This window comes from Canis lupus, chromosome 8 (assembly GCF_048164855.1).
Source record: "Canis lupus baileyi chromosome 8, mCanLup2.hap1, whole genome shotgun sequence".
NCBI classification, from domain to species: domain Eukaryota; kingdom Metazoa; phylum Chordata; class Mammalia; order Carnivora; family Canidae; genus Canis; species Canis lupus.
This window is the reverse complement of record NC_132845.1, coordinates 29156447-29171572: the sequence shown is the minus strand read 5'-3', so window position 1 is coordinate 29171572 and position 15126 is coordinate 29156447. Positions and strand designations below refer to the sequence as shown.

Genomic DNA, 15126 nt, shown 5'->3' with positions numbered 1-15126 from the left:
GGGAGGAGGCAAAGGCACAACTATTTGTGTGGGGATTCACCCTAGCAACTCGGTTACCAGTAAACTAAAACTGGATAAAGACCAAAACAGGATCCTTGAGCATAAAGCCAAGGTAAGAAAGAAAAAGGGCAAATATAAGGAAGAAACAATTAAGAAGATGCAGGAATGAAGTAATCTTATATACAACTTTTAATAAAAACTGCTATAAAATAAAAACAAAGTATTTTTCAAGAAATTTTAGACTGATTTTTCCTTCTTTACAAAGTGGGTCATATTTTTCCTAGGTCGTAGTCACTATTTTGAATTAAAATACATAGCATTTCTACTTGAATCACATGCATAATATCTTTTAATACAGCTCCTACACATGTACTAACAAATGTAATCACCTATTAACTTTTCTTAACATCTCTATAAAATAACTGATAAATGTAATTCATAGTATGGATTCTAATTTTTTTAAGTGAAATAATTAAAGGGAAAGAGACTGCCATGTCAACTATAGACAGAGATGGAAGTTTAAAGAACACAATTTCAAACTAGTCCTTATAGGACTGAAGCCAAATTAATATTCAGAATACTCACAGCTTTCATTTCTGGAGACTATTTCTATATTCAATTTCCACCTACTTCCTAGACCTGCAAGGAAGCATGGCATTTAAAAACCTGGAAATTATTTGTCAATGAGCAATACATAAATGTGATTTTTGCTTTTTAAATTTAATGGCTAATATTAAGTTTTTGCAACTATTTTAGCTTTTAAAATTATAATTTAAATATTGTACACACATAACTAGAAAATTATATGCTTAGAATAAAAAGCAAGTCTCCTTTTCCAGGGGCAACCACATTTAGGTTTAATTATAGGGCTTCAGGTGGCCAAAACCATATTTCTAATACAGTTTATTTTTCCACTTTTTGGGTGGGCAGGTTATCAATTCTGAAAAATTTTTACTGACTTTTTTGCTCAGCAAAATGCAGACTGAAGTCACTTAGGCAAAGCCACTTCTTTATCTCATAATACGATTTTATGACTATTCACAGTTTAGACCTTAGTAACTTCTAACTTCATACCTCATATTTAAATCTTTATTATTTTTTCATCCACTATAGGAAAGCTCTCTTAGCACCCTATTTTTAAGTAGGATGTCAGTTACACTTCCATCTTTTTTTCATCTCTTCTCCTAATTTTTAATTCTTTCATCATGCGGTCTTTCCCTATTCTTTTATGTTATCATGGTTGGAAACATTTTGTTGTTTCTATAATCAGAGTAGATGAAATATCTCTGAAGTATTGTATAATTAGTTTACTAGCTGATTCTACAAGTTAAACACAAATGTTTTCATTATTATGACAGTGCTCATGTTGTTCTTCAGGAGTTAGGTGGTGGACTCTGATATATTCCTTTTCTCTGAGTCCAACTTCACATCATCTGTGCCATTCAAAAGGGAAAGTCATTAGAGTTAAGTTCAAATGAACTTTCCTTTTATTTCTGTACGGTAATTGACTCCCCCATACCCACTTCTTCTTAGAGAATCTCATACAGTATTTCGGTAGATCAATTCCCTTTACTTCTGAGACTCCCTCTTGCACATGTCTGTCCATTCTGGACTAATTGCTCTTAAGGTCTCCTACACAGTTGTCATTCTGGGACAAAAAAGTTACTGTTTTCCTAGTCTAATGTCTTCCCTGTCTCTGTTCACTGTTAATTTTCCTACACTATGTCCTCAGATAATTTCTTAAGAAAAAGTACATTGTAGGCAAACTTTGCAAAGTTTACATGTGAAACAATATCCCTAGTATAGTTTCCTCTAATTTTTCTCCCTAAAGATAAAGGCACTAATTATTGTCTTCCAGCATTCAGTATCGATAAGCCCAATGCCAGTCAAATTCTTCTCTCTTTGCATGTGACCAACTCACACTCTTTCTCTGAAAAGTTCCAATTTCTTCTCTTTATTATTAAACTTGTAAAATCTCACAGTAATTTTCTAAGAGTAAATCTTTTTTCATTCATTAGGCCATGCCCTTCTAACATGAACACAGGTTTCCCCATTATATAAGAGTAGAGCATTCCTATGCAAACTTTCAGAAGCTAAAATGGCACAAAGCAAAGCAGTTGCCATTACTTTATATGGGAAATTTCTTGAGAATTTCCAGACCTTAAAAAAAACCTCTTTCAGGCTTTTCTGATATCTTAGGACACATCTTGCTAACAGACACATAAAATAAATCCAGATAAAGCAAGGGTGCTCACAGTCCTAGTTCATAGCTACCACAGCTTGACACTGAGATACTGAATATGGCTCCCAGGGAAGGAGCTTGGTGATGCCACTCTCACTGCTCAGGGGAACAGAAACTTTTGAAGGGCAGAGAATACCTGTATTTAGGTTTTGTAAATGGGGAAATATCCTGTATAATTTCTTTGATAATTACTTTTTTCTCTCCTTTCATTGTAGAAACTTGCTCTTCAGATGTAGGAGCTTCTAAGTTGATCCTAATGCATCTATATATTTTTCTATATTCATGTCTTTTTGTTTTAATTTTTGGGGTAGCTCTTTATCTTCCAAACTATTTTTGTAAATGTAATCATATATTTTTAATTTCTTTTTTTTTTAAGATTTATTTATTTACTCATGAGAGACAGACACAGAGAGAGAGAGGCAGAGACATAGGCAGAGGGGGAAGCAGGCTCCTTACAGGGAGCCCGATGTGGGTCTCGATCCCAGATCCTGGAATCACGCCCTGAGCCGAAGGCAAATGCTCAACTGCTGAGCCACCCAGGTGTCCCTATAGTCTTAATTTCTAATAGCTCTTTTGTGTTTTCATTTTACATTTCATAGTCTACAATATACAAACTCTCTAGAGACACCAAGGTCCTTCTGCTCTCTGTATTCTCTGTCTTATGGGGTCTGTTTTCTCTGCACTTTTACTTGAGTCAGTCTCATTGTAAGCTTTTGGAAAACACATGCTAATCCTTGGTTATCCACTCATTTTTTAAAGATCTGAACAATAAAATCTGCTTGGAAACTGTGTATTTGGGTAGGGCTTGCCATATTTATTCCATAGTGAGTAAAGCAGGAGACTACCAATGTCAGAATGCAGGAGCCTTTGTCGGGAGCTCCGATGCCTACATTAGTTGCCCTAATCCTTTTCAAGTATTTAACACAGATTTGTAAATATTTTTTTAAGCTGCCTCCTGGGGTCCTGGATCTAGGGATGAAGATAGGATTGATTGCTCTTCAGGCATGATTTTAGTGCCCTAAATTGCTCCCAATACCGTACAATAACTGTGTTTGTGAGTCTCCTCTCTTCTTCAAAGCAAGCCGCTCCCTCTTTTGCAACTGCCTCTTCTGCCTAGACACACTGATGCATCTTATCTTATCCTACATCCTTAATGGCCACTCCATCACCTTCTGCCTTCTAGAAATTGGTTAAGTTTCTTCTCTACTAAAGACTCTCATACCATTCTCTTTGCTTTGGGCTTTTCCACCCACATTTTACTCCTTTACTATCACTTTAATTAGCTCTTAGGAAAAAAAGAGATAAACACATGTATTAGCCCATCATAATAAGCCAGAGTTACTTTTCATATTTTACCTTATTTTGCTATTTGTATTTTAACAAAAGAATTTATTATTCATGCCTAAGGGGAAATGTGTTTTCTGATACTTTTCAGGGGATGGGATATCTTCCTATTTATTTTAATTCTCTTGAAATTTTCAAATTCTTATCAACTATGAACTTAGAAATATTCATGTAGGACATCATTTAAGATCATATTACTTTCATTTATTGTGCAAAGAATATACTCAATGAGATTCATTCAAAATATATTTGCTTTTGTCTAGTTCAAATCGACACTACTTACCCATTTATTGTTCATATGTTCATAGCAAATTGAGTTGATGTAATCTAAATAGTTTTAGCCCAATGTTTTGGTATTCAATATAGATAATGCCATAAAGTCTTTTTTAATCATTTGCTTAGTTTATCAGGTATGAGGAAATTATAAAGTAATTCATTTCCATACAGCATATAAAATTGCCATCATATCTAATTTCTTTCACAAAAGGAGAAAAAAACTGTATTCCATTCAGGTTTCATGAAGTGCTGAGAGATCACTAAATCTGTACTATCACTGAACAGCGGTACAAAATGTAACATTATCATCCATCATCTTCCTGACTGAACAGCTTAATATTCTTCCAGTTGCAGATTGTTTTTATAAGGAAGAGAGAGAGAAAAAGGAGTCAAAATAAGCTCCATGGTACAGTTAGTAGTGTCCTTGATTTGCTTTGGGGATCTGTTCTTTATTTTCCAAATATACAGGAGTAGGGACTAAATAGAAATTTACAAATTCTAAGGATACACAGAGAACAGAAGAAACGTGGAACAAACAAGACAAAAAGACATTTAGGGAGAAAGAGAACATAAGGGGGAAGAGTGGGTACAAATGGATAGGAAAGGATATTCCTTTGTTTAGACTAAGGGTCAACATTTGTAGGTACTCATATTGCCTTTCACAATTTGCATCAGTCACTTTTAATTTTTGCTGTTTAAACTCTCACAAAATGCCTGGGTTTCTGTTTGGCTTAGGCTTTGGCATTTATGAAGTCCAAGTTTTTCCTAAACTCTTGCAGCTGTGGTGATAAGAAAATTACAATTTTTCAAGGAAGTCATTAATTTTTTATCAAGTACTACAGTGACCGATGCTCTGTATCTTTCACTGTGTGTGCCTATTAGGGTCTTGAGTGCTTGAGGTTTTTTTTTTAATGATTTTGTTCGTACCTTCAATGGCTGCTGTATCAGGCCCTGCTATCTGCACAAAGCATTTATCCTTCAAAACTCTACCTCTTTCAGGCAGACTGTGATTGAATTTTTATTGCTATATTCTATAAAGACATCTTTCACAGGAGCTACTTATTCTCCAATACTTAAATCAGCATATAGAGTTCTTTCTGGCTTGTAGAAGTTGTCCAAAGTGTCAAGGCATAGGAGCAGGGGAAGGGTAGAAGGGCTGGTGATCAGGTAAACAGGCCCATGGTCAATTTGTTTAATTTTTCTGACTTCTTTACTTAAAACAGCTGCAAAATTGGTAAAATGACAATGATTTTCCTCACTGTTTCTTCCAGACTGTACAAATCATTTCCCATTTTAAAACTCCCACTCTTTAAAAAAAATAAATAAATAAATAAAATAAAATAAAACTCCCACTCTTTAGACTTAGAGCATCAAAAAAGCAGCTACTCATGGTTCAAATTATACTTAAATGCACAGCACCCAATATGAATGATCATTCACTCAGAATATGTGATATCAATCTCATGGATTTGCTTTATTTCAGGATTCCTTTCTTTGCTCTCGCGTATGGTATGCATTTGACTTTGGTATAAGTATGTGTGTTGCAATCGTTGGTCATGTTCACCCAACATGTTTATGTTTCTGTATTTTCAGCATGTGGCAAATTGATGAAAATCACAGGCCCAATTACAGTCAAGACGTCTGGAACCCGATTTGGTGCCTGGATGACAGATCCTTTAGCCTCTGAAAAAAATAACAGAGTATGTTGCTTCCACAAACACCTTTGCTTAGAATTGTTTTATTTGTGCTTTATGTCTATTGAACTATTTATTTTCTTTAGAAATATTAGTTTCAACTTAAAAAGTGTTACATTATTTGCAAATGTTCTCAGTTTGCTGCTATTAACATATCTATAGCAAACTTATTTTAGTAAAATATTCCATTTTATAATTCACCAGTAAAGTAAGCCCGATTTTTATTAGTTTTAATCTTGTTTTATGCTAATAAAGAGCTAATTATGAGTACGCAAAATTCTCTAGATACTCCTTTTAAAACCTGCTCCTTAGTATGAGAAAAACAAACAAACAAACAAAAACACTAAGTAAGTGGAAAACTCAAGAGCAACCAATTCAGTAACCAAGCTGAAATATTCCTGGAACCTAGAGGTAATTTTAAAGTAAATAGTACTGAAACTTTGGGGGTGCATTTTCATAAGTTAGCAATGCTTGTATTATGTAAATCAATATACTGGAAACTTACCATAGCTCTATTTATGGTCTATTAAAAAACTCAGTTTACATTAAAATTCTCAAGGGTTACATACAAATAAGATTAGTAGCTAAATTAATAAAATGGTAACACTAAAAAGCAGCTGTACCTATAAGCTGATCCAATGAACAAGTGTTACTATAAGTTTCTATGGTATCCATAAAGGAGAAATAAATGTGTAAAATTAGACCATATATTTTTTAGAGCAAAAGAATAAATTTGCTTAAGGGGATGTTTTTTGCAATAACTGAACAAAGTGACATGATTTGCACTGATAACTGAACACAAAGTGACGTGATTTGCACTGATACATGGTTAGTCACTCAACGATATGCAATGAATAGTCAAATAAATAAATAATAGAACAAAAATCATATCAACTTCAAGCAGTAAATTCAGTTGTTTGCTTTCCACACAGAAAATGCAACTATGTTTGCCTGTGGTGCTATCACATTGCAGGAGGTTAACAGTAAAAATAATGTAGCTTCCAAATCCTGAGAATGGTGATATTTAAATGTGCTGACTCTCACTGATTTCATTTTGGAATTCTCAGAAAAGCACAGAATTTAGTCATTCTTTCTATTTTTTCCCCCTTTTCCTCAGGTCTGGTACATGGACAGTTATACTAACAACAAAATTGTTCGTGAGTACAAATCAATTGCAGACTTTGTCAGTGGGGCTGAATCAAGGACATACAACCTCCCTTTCAAATGGGCAGGAACTAACCATGTTGTCTACAATGGCTCACTCTATTTTAACAAGTATCAGAGTAACATCATCATCAAATACAGCTTTGATATGGGGAGAGTGCTCGCCCAACGAAGCCTCGAGTATGCTGGTTTTCACAACGTGTACCCCTATACATGGGGTGGATTCTCTGACATCGACCTAATGGCTGATGAAATTGGGCTGTGGGCTGTGTATGCAACTAACCAGAATGCTGGCAATATTGTCATCAGCCAACTTAACCAAGATACCTTGGAGGTGATGAAGAGCTGGAGCACTGGCTATCCTAAGAGAAGTGCAGGGGAATCTTTCATGATCTGTGGGACACTGTATGTCACCAATTCCCACTTAACTGGAGCCAAGGTGTATTATTCATATTCCACCAAAACCTCCACATATGAGTACACGGACATTCCCTTTCATAACCAATACTTTCACATATCCATGCTTGACTACAATGCAAGAGATAGAGCTCTTTATGCCTGGAACAATGGTCACCAGGTCCTATTCAATGTCACCCTTTTCCACATCATTAAGACTGAGGATGACACATAAGCAAATGTAATTTGTTTTCACTGATCTAAGCAGTGTCATTTGTGATAAACTCTATAGAATTCCTTCTGTTTTTCCTTTATTCTAACTTTTCATCATTTCTCCAAAGCATTTTTTTATTATAAAGTTGGTTTTTCAAAAATCAGCTAAGCCTGTCTAAATTAACCTGTTGGAAACACATTTTAACTCCTAAATTTACAGGGCCTATCATGTCCTTGTCATGAAAAGCACTAAAAAGAGCTTAAGTGGCTAAAGTTATAGTTTTGCAAAAGATTAATGATCTGCCTTATATTAGAGTCAGAGACTAATGATGGCTTAAATGCATGAATGTCTTTTTTTTTTTTTAATTCTGTCATTTTTTACTGTCTTTTGCTCTACATCAGGAAATATTTTGGTAGGAATTAGGGAAAAAAAAAGCACTTTCCTCCCATTTATTTCTAAAAAAAAGATTTAAGGGTTTTATTTATATGGAAAAAATATATTACTCATTTTGCTTTATAGAATTCTCTGATGCGGTGCTGTACAGTCATTTTTAAATCTCTTGCTAACATTTTATTGGCAATATGTATTTCTACCATTGTAACCACCATTGTGCAATTGTATCTCTTCACTTCTGTGAAAGTAAGTAATATTTTTTATAAAATACACTGAAGTTTAATCTCAGTAATTATTATGGGCCAATTTTCAAATGTGGTCAAGAAGGAAATATCTTCTTGGCTTGCCCCTTTACTTAAATTTGTAAACTAGAAGGAAAATCAAACTAAATCCCTTATGTAGAATATTTGTTTTACCCCAAGTTTTTTGGATCACTAACATCTAATGCTAAAACTGAGTTTTGTGGATGAGTTACTCTGTTCATGTCACTGAAAGCAACCCATATTGTTGCTTGCAAAGATGCAACTGAGTCAGAAAATTTGGATTTGAGTTGACTTTACTCACTTATTATACAGCCAAATTTTGCTCTTCATAAATAAATATATTAATGTTTTAACTTAAACTTTACATACAACTTGCAATAATGTAATTACTTATGTCAGGACTCTGGAAGTACATGAAGCACATATAGAAACTCTTAAAAAGAAAACTCTGTGAGGTCATCTAGATTTACATTATGAGCTCTAGAGAGTTACTGGCAACATTAGTGCAAAAGAAAATGATGGGAAAATGATGGGAGTTGTCTGTGCAGCTTAAATGTGCAAAACATCAATTCAGAAAAAAAGATGGGAAGGCAATCCCTTGTTTCCCTGATTCATGTGTGCAGAAATAATGTAACCAAGAAAGAAAGCTTTAATAAGATTTTATGTTAATAACTCCAAAACCATAATCAATATTTAACAAATATATCCTTGAGTTTGGATGTACTTTCCATATGTTAAAAATACTTACCTAAGGCAGTTTTACAGAAACTAGTGTGGGTTGGTTTTACAATTTAAAAAGTATATTCTAGAACAAATAATGTAAAACTTAAATTGTGGTCAATGTTTATTTTCACACACACATGATAACAATTTCTTTTGTAAAGTAAGGATACAATAATTCAGATAAAGCATTGTGTAAAGAAATGCTCACACTTAGGAGTAGTTCATTTCAAATGTCACCAGTCATAATTCTCAAATATCTCACTGTCAAAGTCATAGAATTAAATAATTCAATCTTGAGATTGTTAAAGTTTAACAGAGATTTCATTTGTATTTTGCCTACAAAAAGTTAGCATGACTTAGTGACCACTCTGGGTCCTTTTGCAATGTTGTCTTCTCTTTTAAAATGTTTATATAAGTTCTCCTCTGCCTTTGAAAGTTAGAAAATTTAGGGGACTCACTTGTCATTGTCCACACACCACAAAAAATAATCAGCCAATACTTTGTATATCAAGAGTTTGTATGAAGAAAGAAAGTCAATTTCAAAAATGAATGAATTTTTAAGTAGATGGCCTCTGATGGATATCTGGGTCTTCATTACTTGTTTTTTAAAAAAATGATGTAATATAGTATCACATACATTCAAAACCTGGATGATCACAGCTTTTTTGTGAGATGTGCAGCTTGTAAAGCACTTTATTGTTTTCTATGTAATGTTTCATCACCATATCCAATTTATAGTGTATGTGCTGCTAGGGCAAGCACAGATTTTATTATTGTCATAGAAGTGGGGATAACATGAGTTAAAAAATGTGATTTGCATTAAACACGTACAGTTTAAAAGCATTTTTCTTAATAAATTATTATCAGTTTTGTGCCTGAAATAGAACTTACTCTAATCACTGTTTTTTTTTAATTTCAAATAAATTTTATGAGGGAAATAATTTACTATTTTAAAATCATTTACATAATCCAGTCAGTAAAGAAATCCAAGCACAGAAAGTCTTAACCCTAAATGAACTGTGCAACTGGTATTTTCTGATTTAACCAGATCATTAACAAACTTCCACGTCATTCAAATAATAACATGATTATGGTCTGACTGTGTCTAACATTTATTTATATTTGTGGCACTTGAATCACAATACTTATTATCTACTCTCATATCTATTAGTTCATTAAATGATACTGTTTTGGTGAATTCCCAATATGTAGGATAAAAGGGAAAATAATGATATGCCTAAATGTAACATTATAAGTAATTAGGTAAGATTTACCATAAATGCAGAATCTCTGGTTTTTATCACTATACTCAGTCATTTCATCTTTGCAATCTGTAGTACTCCTGATGAAAATCTGTCTTTAGAAACAATTTATTCCTCATAAGAAAATGGTCTTTCTTTCTGAAAATCACTACCAAACTTACAAGTATAAATTTTTCACACGGAAAAAAAATTATTTTTTAAATATAACTATACAAAACTGTTCTTATGTTCTCCTAAAAAGAAAAGTTATCTTCCTACTAAGGTAAGTTTTACATATAATAATCCTCTAGCTTTATTTTCCTTAAAGAGTAAATTAAAAAAAAAAAAAAAAGAAAGAAAGAAAGAAAAAGAAAAAAGAAAACACTTACTGGTCTCCTTAGCACTCAGGATTACCAAATCATTTCTGCAAATGGGTAAATTTGAATGCATCTGTTAGCAAAATTAAAAGTATCCCTTCAAGTTAGAGCAAATATGAAAAAATAGACATTGCAGAGCTTCTAAAAGCTAAGCCTTCTAGAAATATATCAGACACATTTGAAAACAGAATTTAAAAATGGCATCTTGCAGACTTGACAGGGAAAGTATGATTATATCTTTTTTTTTTTAAGATTTATTTATTTATTCATGAGAGACAGAGAGAGAGAAAGAGGCAGAGACACAGGCAGAGGGAGAAGCAGGCTCCATGCAGGGAGCCCGATAAGGGATTCGATCTCAGATCCCAGGATCACACCCTGAGCAGAAGGCAGATGCTCAACCGCTGAACCACCCAGGCATCTCCTATTATATCCTTTATGTACACCTTGAGTTCCTATGGCATTAGAAAAGAATGGGCATTAACAGATAAATCTTACTTTGCCTTCTCCAACATCACATGATAAGTGGACCAGAAGAAGAACTACTATAAAGTGGTCTACCTAACACTATAGACAGGGGGCATCAAATTAAAATTTAGCAGTTATAGGATGACACAAAGCCTTAATCTCTGACTGCTTATAGCTAGAAATACTCATTTCTAGAAGCTTCACAGGTACTAAATATCACTCAGTTCACTAGGTTGTATCCATACTAAAATCAAGATCATGGGATGGTTTCTGGTTCTAAGATTAAGTAAGCTTAGCATAAATAAATCTCTTAGCTAATAATTTTTCATAATCAGTGACTTATGAGAGAGGATCTGGGACTTTAAAAAAGATATTGTTTTGAATTTAACTTACACTGGAAAAATACAATGAAAACATTAGCTTATAAAAGAAAAACCAACTTCACCAAAATCTTTTAGCTATTTTTCTATGGAATAATGAATTCAACTGATGACAATCTCTTTAATAGAAAACTGCTCTACTCTTTAACCAATCAGAAAGAAAGCCTCCTAAATTGACTTTACCAAGCTGATTTATCTGATTCACATCTTAAAATTATGTTCTACAGTTTATCCCTTTTGGTTGAACTATTCCATTAGGCTTAGAGGAATTTTAATCCTATTTGGAGTCAGCTGTGTCTACAAAATGTCAAACTGGTTGGCAGAAAACTCATCCCCTTTGAAGCTCAGTTGATTGCCAAATAAGTTTTACAAGTATAAATTATTTTTAAACACATCTTGAAAATGATATAAGGACATAAAACTGTATCTTGCCAAGAGTACATAGTACCTTTCATAACTACAACCCTCTTGAAACATTATTTCTAATTAGAGATGTGAAGCAATGTGGTAAACATGGAGAAGGTCTCACAAATAACTTAGTGCTGCAAGAAGTTTGCTGATACCATACACATAACCGCAGTTTGGTACCAAGCTGCATCCCTACCAATGCTATAGTCTGCCTAGAAGAGCTTGTACCCATATTCTTAAAAAAAGAGAGAGAGAGAGAGAGAATTAACTAAAATAAGGCCATTATATATCATTCCCTACCACAATCAGACCTGGAAATACTGCATCATCAGCTGACATTTTCAGAAAACAAATATTATATGACAAAGGTCTTAAAAGACCTCAAGAAATTAGCTGACTAAAAGAAGCATTAGCCATTTTAAATTTGAGCATGTTACAAAAATTTATCATACTGAACTTGGTGATACATACAGCTAAGCTCTTTGTCTATATCATTAACTTCATGAATTCATATATGCTACCAATATGTAATTTATGGGCTTTCCAACTAGACAATACTACGTTATTTATTCATTTATTTGAAAAATAATCCCTGAGCAAAACTATGTGGTAGACAATTTCTAGATGCTAAGGATACAGCTGTCCATGGATAAAGTCATGTGCTTACATTTTAGTAAGAACAGGCTGCAACAAAAATATTAATGAAAAATAAGTTCCGATTGTACTAATTGTTGTGAAGGAAATAAATACTTTAAGTCATAACAAGTGAGTGAATGTTTGCTAGGGGCAGGGTTGGGGTAGAAAGTGACGTGTAGAGGGAACACTAAAGGGAGATCTCTCTTAGAAGCAGCCTGCCATGGTAAATTCAGTCAAAGAATGGAATGTCACCAATCCAATTTACATACAAAATTTAACATCTTCCATTATGTTCCTGGAAATCCATGGTCAAAGATTTCTTAATAATTCTCTATTGCAGAAATTATTTTTTTGACTTGGAGTTTAAGGATATACTTCTGGGCACAGCCAAACCCTGGAAATATGTGCTAAACTTAGTGTATATATGTGGTTACTCTTTCTTTCATGTAGAAGATTTACAGCTTTCATCACATTCCCAAAAACCATGACTCAAAAGATCATCACTATGTCAATGCAATCTAATTTAATCCCAAATTTACTACACATCTTTATGATAAGCACTGAATGTCTGTCATCATACTTGTAACCCAAGAATTTCAGCTTGCTTCAGAGAGGAAAAAATATCAACACCCAAATATCATTGATAATTTTTTTTTACCTCAGAAGAAAAGATTAAGTTGTTCTCTATAAAAACTTTAAAGGAATTGAATATTTTGTCCAAAGCTAATTATTTTTCTGTGATCCAGTCTTTCGGGCACCTTCTTGCCAGATTCAGTGACTCAGAGTCTCTATAAGGCTCTTATAACTATTTGAATTTGGAGAACATTTTCTTATAATTCTAACACGGCCTTTTGGCAGCCCCATTAGAATCCGACAGAAATTGAGCAGATGTGGTGTGCTTCATCAGATTCAACTACAAACTCCTCTTCTGAAATTAGCAACTGTGACAACACAGAAACAATGACAAAGAAAGGTTTATAACATTGCCTTGGTTTAGAAGTTATTGTAATTGATGTGCATGCAGCCTACAGCTCCAGATATAGAAAGATTTTTTAGTAAAGACAAAACAAAAATCTCCAGTCATGTTTATACAGGTATAAAGTCATGCCGTGTAAAGCCCTAAAGCTGCTTCTGTCAGTGATGTTTTCTTCCTCCCCCACTCAAAGAACTTGAGAAGACATTCATTAGCTTCTACTTTAATGTGAACCAAAAATAATAAAAGGAGTATTTTTATTCTGTCTCCTCCAGTGTCTTTATTAAACTCCATCAGAAACTACTCTTGGAATGTGAGGTACGCATTGTAAAAGAAATAGAACATGTCTTTATGTAAGTAATGAGTTCCTATATATAAATGATACTCCTGCCCTTCAGCTAAAGTTTGGCCCAGCGAAGTGGCCAAAATGCACAATTAATTTGTGATTCGCTTTTCTTGATATTCTTTCTTAGAAAATGTGCGCTGAACAAACATAACCAAAAGAACTCTTTCCCCTTTCCATTGTGTATTATTTTCTATTTTTCAAGGCTATTTTATGTAAGTCTTTCCAACAGCCCTATGGAATACAGAGGGCCAACATTATTATCCCTATTCTACAATAAAACAACAGAACACTTATGTTTCAATATATGTTTCTCCATAGATATTCCATGGCACTTAACATGTAATATATTCCAAACCAAAGTACTTAGCTTTCCCTCACCTGCCCCCACCCCGTGCTGCTTTTCCTTCTTACCTCAATTAACAAAAATATCATCCCATCCTCAGCCTTGCTTCCTACCATGTTTGGCTCTTTAATTGTACTTTCCCTCACATTATGAGATCTCTGTGATAAATAAAATATGACAAAATTTAAACATGTCTAAAATCTGAATCAATGCCTACTTCAGATATTTGTTCTCAACAATTACCTTCCAATTTGTATGGTTCACTCAGTGTTTCTTAGCTCTCTTCAATCAACCCTCTCATCGCCATTTCTACATTCAGAATTGGATGCCCTGTTTGGAAATGCTTCTTTTGAATTCTGACCTCTTATTCCTCTCTTTTATAATCAGTTTTAGCTTTTGCTTTGGCCAACAGCCATTTGCATTAGCTATGGCTTTATGAAATGCCCCCTGCCCAAGCAAGATCCTCATTTTGCAAGTCTGAGTAAAAGGGTAAAGTTTATACCTTCCTTCACCTACCTTCCATCCACATTGAAGACTGACTTCTTACTCTTTCATTAAATATGTATGCATCATTCAGAATTCACTTAAAATATTACCTTATTTCTTAAGTCTATAAAAAAGTCATTCTTTTGTGTTCCCAAAGTATTAATCTTGTGTTATTGAAATTATCACATCACATTATTTGTTTCCCCCAAGTGAGTATGGACTTCTCAAGAGCGTAGGGGCAATTAATTATTTTATTTATATATCCTGGCAGTTTCTAACACAGTATAATCCCACAGTAAATGTTAATGACCAAAGAAATGTAAGATGGAGTATCTTCTCATATCTAAAAACACTAAGAACTTTGTTTCATTCTGAGAACATCATGAGAAGTTAACTTTTTCAAATGTATTATATTGGAAATAAATTCCCATCTCTTACCAAAGTAAGATTTTAAATACAAGAGTGTCAAGATGGAAAAAAATGGCTTAATTTGCTGTCTTGGGTGAATTTTCTCTTCATGATACAAAATTTTATTATAGGACAAAATACCTTGAAAGGGCTACCATAGTTATTTGCATTATTTCTCCCCTTCGCACTCATTTGTAAAAGGAAAAAAATTTACATTTTCATCCACCCAACTTCTGATTTCTTATTTTGCCTTTATTTCTCCTGTAAGCAAAAGTTTCTCTTAGAAATACCATTCTGTCTTTGGCACAAGTGGGTTTTCTCAAAAAGGTATGTGCTATCAGGCCAGGGGAAAGT

The 15126-nt window shown here is 33.7% G+C and overlaps 1 protein-coding gene across 3 annotated transcripts in view; it reads left to right on the top strand.

Moving 5' to 3' along the window:
* The window catches only part of OLFM3 (olfactomedin 3), a 193242-nt gene extending 179793 nt beyond the window's left edge, over positions 1-13449 (top strand). For all 3 annotated transcript variants that reach the window (XM_072834732.1, XM_072834733.1, XM_072834731.1), the window contains exons 5-6: positions 5456-5562; positions 6674-13449. In XM_072834732.1, the coding sequence (XP_072690833.1) occupies positions 5456-5562; positions 6674-7351 (785 nt within the window). In that variant the 3' untranslated portion in view covers positions 7352-13449. The remainder of the gene's footprint in view (positions 1-5455; positions 5563-6673) is intronic.
* The last annotated feature ends 1677 nt before the right edge of the window (positions 13450-15126 follow it).